We start from the raw sequence: 12257 nt of genomic DNA, 5'->3' as shown, positions 1-12257 counted from the left end.
TTATCTTATATATTTGAAAAAAAAGTTATAAAAACGATTAAAATTCTTTTTTATTTTATTTTTAATATTTTAAAATTATTACAATATATATAAACTTTTACTTAGATTTTCTTGCAGCTGAAAAAATGGATTCTGTTAAAGAAATGAATTAGAAAATTTCATTGTTTTTCTTTTGATAAAGTCACTTACAGGTCACTTTAAATTTTATATTTAGCTAAAGTAGTTTCACAATATTCACAGGATCATATTGAATAATTCGAGCCTTAAACATTGGTCATCTTAAAAATAGGTTAAGATGTCCTTAAAAAAATTGTTATACTCCTATTTAACAGATAGGCTATAATACCTAACTCACTACTCTCATTATGGTTGTCGTACTCTGGTAAAAACTGATTGTTGTCGTCATAACCATGGAAAAACCAAAAAAATCTCTCAAATTGGTGGAATGGAAAAATTGCACTGTGCATATCCCAGCCGTTTCTAATTTACATTTTATTATTTATGGATTGTTCATCACTCACCATTACTTTCTATAACTTTATTTGTTACATTACTAAATATTCATAACTAAAAATTTTTAAAATCTTTAGCTTTCCAATGGTATCTTATATATCTGTATTACTACTGTTCCATACATTTGTTAACAGCCTAGGAAAATATTTTTCCTTTTTTCAACTTTAATTAATTATCAAATTCTGTCATAAATTATAATTATTCATTATACTACTAAAAATGAATATTCAATGAACGAATAATGAATAATTAAACAAATTACAGGTACTACAGAGAAACTCATTCTAAAAGTTTGGCATTTAAACTGTTAGACTACTCCAATGATAATATGGCCTACCTGAAACTAAATACTATTTAATTATACATTGATATACCACATTTAATAAAAATCACTAAAACTGTTTTTGAGAAAATTGTAAAAAAGCGTAAAATCGATGATATAAAGAGGCACTTCCAGTAAGTTGAGTTTAGTGAATAAGTTACTACAACATCCCAGGTGTCTACCTTAAATACATAACTTCAGTTTTATAATTTTTGTTTTCAAGTTAGGATGTTTATTTAGGCAACACACATACTATTGGGTTGTAAAATAAGTTCGTAGCGTTTTCCAATATTTCAATTTAATCCTTTCTGTGTTTATAAAATCATATTTACTTGGTCAATAATGTTTTGATATTTTAAAAAAGGATTAGTTAAGGTGCTTTTATGCATCAGTTTCAACTGAGATTCCTTATCTTTAAGTGGTATTTTGCTTGCTCAAAATGGAAGAGAAAAAAAATTCATTTTCATCATTTAATGATTTTTTATTTCCGAAAAGGAAAATTCGCTGCACAGATGGTTAACAAATTTGCAGTGTGTATGGCAATGATACCTTAGGAGAAAGCACTGTCTCTAAGTGGTTTGCTCAGTTCAGAACCGGACATTTTGACTTGGAAGACGCAAAGCACTCGGGTTGTCTGTGCCCAGTTGGAACAATTAGAGGCAGTGGTTGAGCAAAAGCACCAACCATTGGCTAATCGCAAAGGCACAGTTTTTCATCATGATAACGCCCATCCTTACGTGTCTTTGCAGACCCGGCAGAACTTTTGAGTTTGGCTGGGATATAATCCCCACCCACCTTATTCACCAGACCTTTCCCCAACAGATTTTCACTTATTTCGGGCTCTTCAAAACCCTCTTAATGGGAAACACTTTAATTCGCTTGAGGACTACAAAACGCACGTAGAGGAATTGATTGCGCAAAAATCTGAGAAGTTCTGGGAGGACAGAGTCAAAAAATTACCTGAAAGATGGCAACATGTAATAGATCAAAATGGGTCATATATAATTGATTAAAAATATTTACAAGAATCTGAAGTTTTTATTGAAATCACCAGTAAAAAACGATACAAATTTCTTTAAAACCAGATATTTGCCAAGACTTGGATACTTGGAATCTAGAAATCTTAAAATTTTTAATGATGTTGACAACTTAGATTTGAAATTTTATGTTACATTACATTGTTTCATTTATGGATAGGGTAAGCGAAAGAAAAAAAAATTATATGAAAGAGTTTTATGGCACGCATTCTACTTACCAAGGTAATATCTCTCGACGCAGCAGCTGCACTCATATGTAAACTTGGTTGCTTTATTGAGCTGGAGCAATCCAGAGCTCTCGCAAATGTTCCAACAGATCTGTAACAATTTTGTTAACATGTAAATTAAGATTGATTTTGACAAAGATAATAAAATCAAGAAAAAAAGTTAAAACACAGAGTATTACCTAATCCTACTTAAAAAGGGTTTAATTGGGTCAATGGCAAGAAACTTGAACATAAATTGTTTAGATCTGTGACGTATTCTAAAGGGTAGTGCCGTTACCTAATAGAAAATTTTTTGTATAATATATGATATAAACCAGCATTTGTTTAAGAAGGGATAAGACTTCCAACAATTCAACATGATATAAGAGCAAACGATTAGTATTTAAAGGAGTTACCTAAAATTTCAGTGATGAAACTTGAGATAGTTAAATCGAGCAATATTAAAAAAAGTGACTGAAATTGGAGCATGGCATTAACGCAACTATCTAAAAGGTGGTAAGGATTTCATAAAATAAAGTCTCACAATAAATACACATTATACTGCTAACAAAAATTGAGGATTCTTTTTAACAAATAAAGGCATACAATTTTTGGTAATATTATTTAAACTTATTTATGCCTCCAGTGACTGATAATGTTCAATTACATCATACAGATATATTGGAACATATTTTCAACTTTATCAAAATATTAATAACTTTTTAACAAAATAAATTGTAGTAATATTTTAAATCTCTCATTAAATAAAAAAATTCAAACTGTTACCAAGGACAGAACAAAATACATTGGAAACTATACAATTATGCACTGATTATGACGAAAAATATTAAAAAGGTTGATTAATATTAATAATCTGAAGAAAACATTGCTATTTTAATGATATAAGAAAATGTATATATTTTGCATGTAAAAAGTTGTAATTTAATTGATAAATCTTTTTTTAAAATTTATTTAATGATATTTACAACAGTAATTCACATAAAAATACATCTAGTAAATTTGATGTAAGATCATAATGCAGTCATGTAGAGAAACTACTCATTTGTAGCACTCAAATAATATTTCTAAATTAGAAAGTCTTGAGGCTATCTTCTTTTCAGATGTTCCTTGGATTGTCAGGAATGGAAGAGGAAGCAAGGCTAGAAACTAGTTGGGTTAGGTGGTTAGGAAGTTTATAATGGAAGGATTGATATCTGGTTCGGGCTAAGTCGGTTATATATGGAACATTAAGGTCTTAGTGGATAACTTTATTTGTGACAAAGTAAGGAGCATAGAGGATTTTGGATTGTAAGGATTGGATACAAGAGGAATATTCAGGTTTAGTGGAGCCCCAAAGCTCAACTCGGTACGTCCAGATTGGCCTTAATATGTAATGGACTGGAAGTTTAGAGTGTCTGTCTGGTAAGTGCTATAATAGTCAGAATCGATGTGCAGTTTTCTGTCTTTGCAATCTTGTGTGAGGATTCCAGGTTAGTTGTTTGTCCAGTTGCAATCCAAGGTAGTGGATCTGTTCGACATGGGTAAGAGCAACATTATTAAAGGATACTGTAGGGTAGTCGGTAGGTTTACGACGAAGGGTAAAGGTGATTTGATGGGATTTATTTTAATCTTCCAATTACGACACCATTGTTCAAGAGCTGTGATAAGGGATTGGAGAGTTTAGAATGTAATTAAAGAGTTATTATTAACTGCAGCACATGTGTTATCGGCATATGTGGTAAGGATAGTGTTAGGAATGGTTGGGATGTCAGCTGTATAGACGTTATAGAGGATGGGACCGAGGATACTATCTTGCGGAACACCAGCAGACTGAGAATAGAAGGAGGAATAGGAACTATAGTGGTTTACTTGGAATAATCTATCAGTAAGAAAGAACTGGATGATGAGAAAGTATGAAGGAGGTAGGAATTTACAGAGTTTCTAAAGCAGTCCTGGGTGCCAGACTCGATTAAAAGACTGTACTACATTGAAAAAGATTCCTGCACAGTACATTCTGCGCTCTAAAAAAGATGAGACAACATCCACCACACAACAGCCCTGACAAAGCCCTGCAAAGTGGGGCGAAACGTCGGACATTAAATAGTTATAAACTATTTGTTCTTTTTTACTGCAATCCTGACCATCTTCTAATATTTAAGTTTTACGGTCAACTATATACATATATATATTGTTATTTTTGTTTATATAAGAAAATATATCTCTTATATAAATAACCAATGCCTTCTATAGTCAAATATTCCGAAAATTTTCTGATAATACTTTTAAACATTTAATTAATTACTAATATTGAATTAATAAAATTTTGTAGCCAGATGTGTTAATTAGTATAGCGTTTCAATAGTAACCAAGTAAATACAGCGTAACCATAGTAACAAGACACAACAATCAAATGAATTAATTTATATAATAAAATAAAACATTATAGTATATTGCCTTAGCAACTACTCACAACTGTTAGATATTTAACTATAGTTGAAATATTTGGGATAAGAAAAAAAAAAAATAGAGGGAATCAGGAAAATCTAAAGAAAGAAAAACATAGATTGAAATACCTTGACGTTACTAAGAACTGATCTATTTGTTTATCTGTAAGATCATGGTTAGGAGTCCACACTAAAGTTTCTAATTGTTCATACTTTCTTGGATCTGCTTCTTCTGAAATGCCCAAATATTTTAAATTAAAAATATTATCTTAATACAATAAAAAGATAGAATTAATAACACAACAGAATAAAACATGTACGAATAAATTATTATTGTATTTTTGTATGAGTAGAATATTTGTAATATTTTCTAACTATTATAAAAAATGTTATCATCCTAATATCTTAAATCCAGTTACGCTTAAAAATTTATTAATTGGAGAAGTTTGTCAGGGAGTGCGGTCAGCAAAGAACAACATAAATAAACAAAACAATATTTATTTATTTCATGCCAACGTTTCGACCTGAGTTTAAGGTCTTCATCAGGGCTATAGAACAAAAGAGATAATAACAACATTTAGAGAAACATAAAATTGAAAAGGAATAGTATACAAACAAATTTGGAATCATACAAAATATTGAATTGAATCATAAATGATAAAAAATTGATAACTGATAATTGAATAGTAAAAAAATTGATTGATAATCATGGAATTAGATGGTAGTAGATTGAAAACACTGGAAGATGAAATATAATATCATGTACTTAAGAAGATATGTATAATATAAGATATGCAAGTAGTGTCTAAAAAACCTTTGGGTTCCATAATTTTACATATCACCGGTTTTATGTTTTTTAATGTGTAACTTGACTTCTATTTTCATCATTGGCATTTCATATCAACTGTTGTGTCATAACGGTCTTTCTTGACAGTTACGTTTCTAGCGAAGCCTTTGTCTGTCTGTTGCCCTCTCTGGTGAGACTTTCTAAAAATCAATCAGTTTTAGGCCTACCTTCTACGCCATAACATGAGTCTCCTTTCTCGTTCTCATATTTCTTACATTATTCTTTTCCCATTCTCCATATTCTACCTTTTTCCTATTGTATATATATATATATATACACACATATATATATTTATATTTTTAGGTATAGGTATATAAGTTAATACTCACACTGTAATTCAGATATAAGTCACTCACTATATTTCATTTTCTGTCATATTGTTCAATTTGTAGATTCGATATTTGTTTTTTCAGTTTTTTAGACACTACTTGCAAATCTTATATTATACATATCTTCTTAAGTACATGATATTATATTTCATCTTCCAGTGTTTTCAATCTACTACCATCTAATTCCATGATTATCAATCAATTTTTTTACTATTCAATTATCAGTTATCAATTTTTTATCATTTATGATTCAATTCAATATTTTGTATGATTCCAAATTTGTTTGTATACTATTCCTTTTCAATTTTATGTTTCTCTAAATGTTGTTATTATCTCTTTTGTTCTATAGCCCTGATGAAGACCTTAAACTCAGGTCGAAACATCGGCATAAAATAAATAAATATTGTTTTGTTTATTTATGTTGTTCTTTGCTGACCACACCCCCCGACAAACTTCTCCAATCATTAATCTACGGTCAACTATCTACACCTCATTAAAAATTTATTATCAGGTTAATAGTCAAAATCATAACACAGCCTTTAATTTGGTCCCATATCTTACCCATCATATTGAAATCAGGGTTGTATAGGGATAATCCTTAAGGTGAAAATCTTTTTCTCTAAAATACTATCAAAATAATACGATGTGCACATATATTTATGCAATGTTATTGTTTCAGTAAGATAGAAGGGTACGAGATCATAAGTCTGTAGCTTGAAGCAACTGGACAATGAAAATCTGGGGGCAAATATCTTACTTGGAGTATGGAAAGGTACTGTACAAAAAATATTTAATTAAAAAATAGTAAGGATAGCACCCCGGGGGCCAAAAAAAGGGTTAGTGAGAATATCTGAAGTATTATTAAGTCACTGATAAAGAATTGGGAGTCACATTTAGAATTCTTAGTCCAGTATAGCAGGAAATGTTGAGAAGATTAAAAAATTACTAATATATATTATTTAAATATTATGTCTACTAATACAAAATTCTACTTGGTAAGTATGTATAAGACTTCACATGAAATTTGCTATATCTAATTAATTTGATTTTAAGATTGATATCTGAAAAATGTTCAACTTTTAAATTATTAAATTTTATTACAGAGGCTTAAGGTTGTATTTCAAATCTTTCAATAATAAATTATTATATTTATTTTTATAATAACTTAAATTTATTAGGTGCTCAGTGTACCAGGTGATAGCTTACATCTTTTATACTTAATCGTTGATCTTGCCCACTAAATTTTGATACAAGGAAGTCATTTGTGAACAAATGTTGTTTAAATTAATCAATTCACACTCATCAAGTCCACTACAAATTTTAACACATTTGGGCACAATTTATCAATGAGATTAAAAATTAAAGTTCTGCTTAGACCTACGGAAATTTAAAAAAAAAATAAATAAATAATGAGCTTTTCACTTAAAGGTTACACGTGCACTTTAAAATAACATTTTAATCATATGAATAATCAGAATTAAACAGATTCAGTGAACATGATCAGGCAGAATCATCTCATAGATTATACAGGAAATAACAATAAATATCACTGTATTAGAGACATAAATATAAGTGTAAGACTATTGTAAATAAATTTTAAAAAAATAATTAAAATTTAGGAAAGCAAAAATACTAAAGTAATTGGTTTAAGTAAGCATGATTAAAATGTTACCATTTAATGTCAACAGTGCATCAGAGAAATTTCAACCCTACCCTTGTTTGAGGGATGTGGAATAAAAAAGCTACTCAACCCCAACCCTTTTTCAGGAAATACGGTTTTTCCACTGCAGCATGACTAAATCCTCCAATGCACTTCAAACCTAACCTCTACATGAAGAGAACAAATAGCTGCACTAAAATCAATAAAAACTTGTGGTATGCCTGAAATGTAACTAAGAATCAAACGTTCAAAGAATTCAGAGGACCTAATTACAAGGTGTTAAGGAAAATTAACATGTCTTTTGTCACTCTTAATCTATGTAGATAATGGGTCAAAAAGTAATATTAAGGCCACATTATTGTAAATAAATGATAAATATAATTCTTATCATTGATAAGAATCTGATATCTGATTTCACAAAGATAGTCTTGATTTATCAAACCATAAAGGCAAGAACTTTTGAGACAAAACAATTACAATTTTTTTTTGTTTATTAATTCTGATATATCAATATTCCTCACTACTTTGATAAACTTTACTTTTTTTTTTTTTTATTTGCTGTAAAAAAAGGCTAAAAATTAAAAAGTCTCATTTTCTGAACTATTAAAATGTATCATTTATTGAACATTAACATTTCAAAAACGTATAAGGAGGCGATAATTCATATTGATTTTGTTTTTAAACTTGTTTATAAAGGGTTATTTTTCAATAAACAATAAATTTCAATAATTCAAAAATTAAAACTTTTTTTCACTTTTAACTCTTTTTTATTTATTTACTTATTTTTTTTTAACTTTTTACATTAATCATTTTAAAAAATCAAAATGAAATGTTTCTCGAATTAGTAGAACTATACCTCAGGAATAATAAATAACAAAAAAAATATTAAGTTATCTCGAAAAATAAATAAGTTCCTTTTTTTTTTTTTGGACTTGAAAGAATATAGATACTTATACGAAAACATATAGCTAGAAATTCAGGAATAGAATAATTAATTTTCAAAGTATTTATTACATTGCTTTATACATATGGTGAAGTTGATGCTAGTAATACCAAGGAGGTATTTATTATTCACATAATATTCATCGCAAATTTGTAAGATCATTTAGTAAAGTATTAGTATTATAATAAAATAATTAATTACAGATACAATTAATTAGCCTATAATTAAAAATCACAAAACAGTAATTTGTTAAATACCTTTTCCTTTAATGTAAGGAGGAGTATCAGCCTGGTATCTATTCCCCACACGGATTTCTCCTTTATCAGCTAACAATGTTCTTTGTGAAGGATCAAAAACCAAACAATAAAAAAAACAATCCTAAAACAAAATTTTTAAGTTCAATAAGCTAGTGTTTGAAGCATGATACACACACACACATAAATTAATTAAGGAGGAATCAGCTCTTACTCATAAAGGAAACTAAAACTTAACTCCATAATATACATTTAAAATATATAGGGAGATGGTCAGGGTTGCGGTCAAAAGAGAAATAAAAATAGTTTACAACTATTTATTTTCCAACGTTTCATTTAAAATAGTTTATCATGGCGCCATTTAGAATGACCGCTGAATACGCCCCCATCCTCTAAAGTTTTTTAGCACAAACAATCCAAATACTGTAAAAAAACTTGTTGGTTTCAAAATAATTCCTTAATTTGGAAAAATCACTTAGAGCACCTCTGTAATTTTATGATCTCTAGAACAACTTTATCAGTTACAGATGCAGCAATGAGCCAATTTATTTTTTGCAGAATGCCCTCCTTAATTTAGAGTTTTTCCTATCTGCTCCATATGTTTTAATGACCAATGACAAGAAGCTCAATGATTTTTTAGAAGCATCAGATAAAAAGTCTACTGGTTACAAAGACCAGAAAATCCCTTCAAGGAAGTACAAGCCAATTGTACCAAACAATATTCATTACACATCTCTTTTCCTTTTTTAGATGGCCAATTTTTTATGGGGCCAATAACTCACTCAAAACCTAAGTTATTGTCCGCTCTCCACAGCATTTCAAAGATAGCATTGGTATAAGCTCAATTGTCATATTAGATGAAACTCTTGTCCAAAACTTCGCTCATTGCTATTTGAATCATGAAATAAGTCTGCTGAACAAACATGTCTTGTCCCTTTTTGATCATGAAGGATTGAAGGGTTACGTCAGCCATGTATACTTGGGTATAAATTAGGATAATGTAAACTTGTGAAAATATGATTCTTACTAATAACAGCTAATTCCTGTTCGCCTCTCTTGGCTTATTAAATACCCTAAAATTTGGGGCATTTTCATGAAATTCCTAGATTTTTACAAGTATCCAAGGTCTAATAAACAAATACCTAAGACCCATCTTAGGGATCTTCAGGGATCCATTTATCTCCCAATTCAATAGTGATAAAGTGACTTTACCATCTCAGCCATCGTATTTTCTAGTAGGTTAAAAGTTACTTTCTTTTAATTCTTAACATTTTTTATTTTTATAATGAGCATCAATTAATTTTTTTGTTCTCATTTCTTTTACTTTAACGTTCTAAAATCCATCTACTATTCCTGTAATGTTACTATAAAGGGACTTATCCAATAGTAAATAAAGAATTTACTATAATTATTAATTTGACAGAACTAATCAACAAAGTTATACCAAACGATTAAACAAATGCTCCCTTTCCTATACCACCATAATAATTAATGTAATATAGAAAAATTATTGCTACAAACATGCGATAACAATGTTACTTACATCTTTGTTGAGGTAGCTGAGGAGAGATTCAGTTTCATTGAGCAAAGTTACAGAACATTTCCCTCTGATATGAGTTGCAGGAAGAGTTTCTACTTGTCGGGATAAAAAGAGTTCCCTATGTTTCAGCTGATGCCTTTGTTTATTATTTAAATCATCTCGATCACCATTTTCCCCCTCTGCTTCTAAAGCACCTAAAAAAATAATAATTTAAATAAAAAATTAATTTTTTATGATTCAATATAATATTAACAGTAAAATTATAAAAAAAAAAAAATAGTAGAATCTTGATAATTTGAATTTGAATTGCCAGTTTTAGAGTGTTTTAACTTGCTGTCCAAGTATGAGAGGCAATTCTTCGAAATCAATATTAATGTTGATAGTACATTATAGCACCTGGACTCGATAGTTTTTCACTAACAGTTTTGGCTTTAATTTCCTTTTGATCTTAAGTGGTTAAATAAAGGAAAGATTTGTAAGACCTTCCCAGAGTCATTATTAACCCTTTCACAGTATAGTAAAATTCAAAAGTTCAGTTTTTTTCATAATTGGAAGCACTTGGGTTTAAATAAAAAAAGTAAAAAAAAAAAAAATCTGTGTATGATAGATTTTAAAACACAAGATACATAAACCGACGTCACAATCCTGGCAGTCATATCTTGTTTCCTTCCTCAATTTTTTTCCCACTTATTCGTTTCGAACAGCACACTACACAAAGTCTATACAGGGTCTAATAAAAGGATTATGTGATCAGCTTCAAAGTCGACGGCATACTGAATTCAAAACTAAACTATATCTCCTTCTTCCGTTAAAATACTCTTAAAAACAGAGGAAGCAAAGAATCTATCCATAGTCTTAAATATCTTTGGTAGACTAAACAGGTGCAACGCCTTACCCCAGCCTATGCATGGCATGAGATAAGCTGAATGATACTTGACACTCTGCCTGTGACTGTCACAGGATAAACCATATGGAACTTGACATTCTGCTCGTGATCGTCATGGGATAAACTGTCAATGGGTTAAAACTGAATTGAAATAAACTTCAGATTTTATCTTACTTGCTCTCCATTTCTTGAGAACAATACAAATTATCAAGATTTTTGTATAAAATACGAAATACTATTCTATTGTTATAAATAAGTAATTTCAAACTTGTACTGTCAAGACAGAAATTTAAAAAAAATTAATGCTGACCATCAAACTCACAAAGGAAGGTTATTGATGATTTATGCAACAAATTATACAAATAAAAACCAATAAAGAAAGATTATTAATAACATAAATATACTCATACAGAAAGTAATCATATAAAATCATCATTTACATAAAACTCAGCACAACAGAGATAGGTCTCAGAGATCCATTACGAGATTTATTGGTCTTATTTTGGTGTTCTAAGCAAATTATTTTTTTATTTATTTTTTTTTTTATAACCCATTTCCATATAAATAAATACATTATATCGATTTGATACAAAAATTAGACAAATAATTGTAAATGTATTTAACCCACTTGTCATATTGTGGGTTAGATAAATATTAGAAGAACATTAGATGATTAAACCTTAAGGTACATTTAGAGTACTTGAATCATTATAATTGTATTAACATCACCATTTATATTTTATTTTTAATTAAAAACATTATATAACTTGATAACTAAGTAAATACAGTCATAAATTACTAAACCAAAACAACAAAAACTTAATTTTAATTACTGAAATAGGATGCACAAAAATCGATATACTTTCCCTAATGTGTAGAACAAGAACATGAACAATATTTATGCAAAGCAACAGAAAAAACAAGTAAGAGTTAATACTAAGGCAGTATTTTCTGAAGCATGGATTATGCACCCCCACGAATACGGGAAAAGTTCGATGGGGTAAGGGTAACCTGGAACAACTAAGATTTCATTTGTTTTATTAAAATCAATAAATAGCCATGGCATTGCTAGACCCTGATTGAAGGGAATATGGATTGCTGGTTGAAGTCAAGAACATCTAAACTGAATCAAAGTGGCATTCAAAAAAACAGAAAATAGCGAAATTTCAGCGTAACTTTTATTAACAATGGAATTTGTTTTGTTTATTTATTCAAACAAATATATTTTGATTTATATTAAAGTATTTGCATTTGCATTGTGTGTGTGTGTGTGTAT

The 12257-nt window shown here is 29.2% G+C and overlaps 1 protein-coding gene across 3 annotated transcripts in view; it reads right to left on the bottom strand.

Annotated features, from left to right (window-relative positions):
• The window catches only part of MTA1-like (metastasis associated 1-like), a 71801-nt gene that overhangs the window by 51317 nt on the left and 8227 nt on the right, over nt 1-12257 (bottom strand). For all 3 annotated transcript variants that reach the window (XM_014423316.3, XM_014423317.2, XM_067053727.1), the window contains exons 4-7: nt 10099-10289; nt 8559-8679; nt 4652-4754; nt 2091-2190 (exon numbers count right to left, since the gene is read on the bottom strand). In XM_014423316.3, coding sequence (XP_014278802.1) covers nt 2091-2190; nt 4652-4754; nt 8559-8679; nt 10099-10289 — 515 coding nt within the window. The remainder of the gene's footprint in view (nt 1-2090; nt 2191-4651; nt 4755-8558; nt 8680-10098; nt 10290-12257) is intronic.

This window comes from Halyomorpha halys, unplaced genomic scaffold (genome assembly GCF_000696795.3).
Source record: "Halyomorpha halys isolate HHAL.00 unplaced genomic scaffold, Hhal_1.1 Scaffold415.1, whole genome shotgun sequence".
NCBI classification, from domain to species: Eukaryota; Metazoa; Arthropoda; class Insecta; order Hemiptera; family Pentatomidae; genus Halyomorpha; species Halyomorpha halys.
Note: the sequence above shows the minus strand (reverse complement) of the source record. Positions and strands in the feature narration are given on the sequence as shown.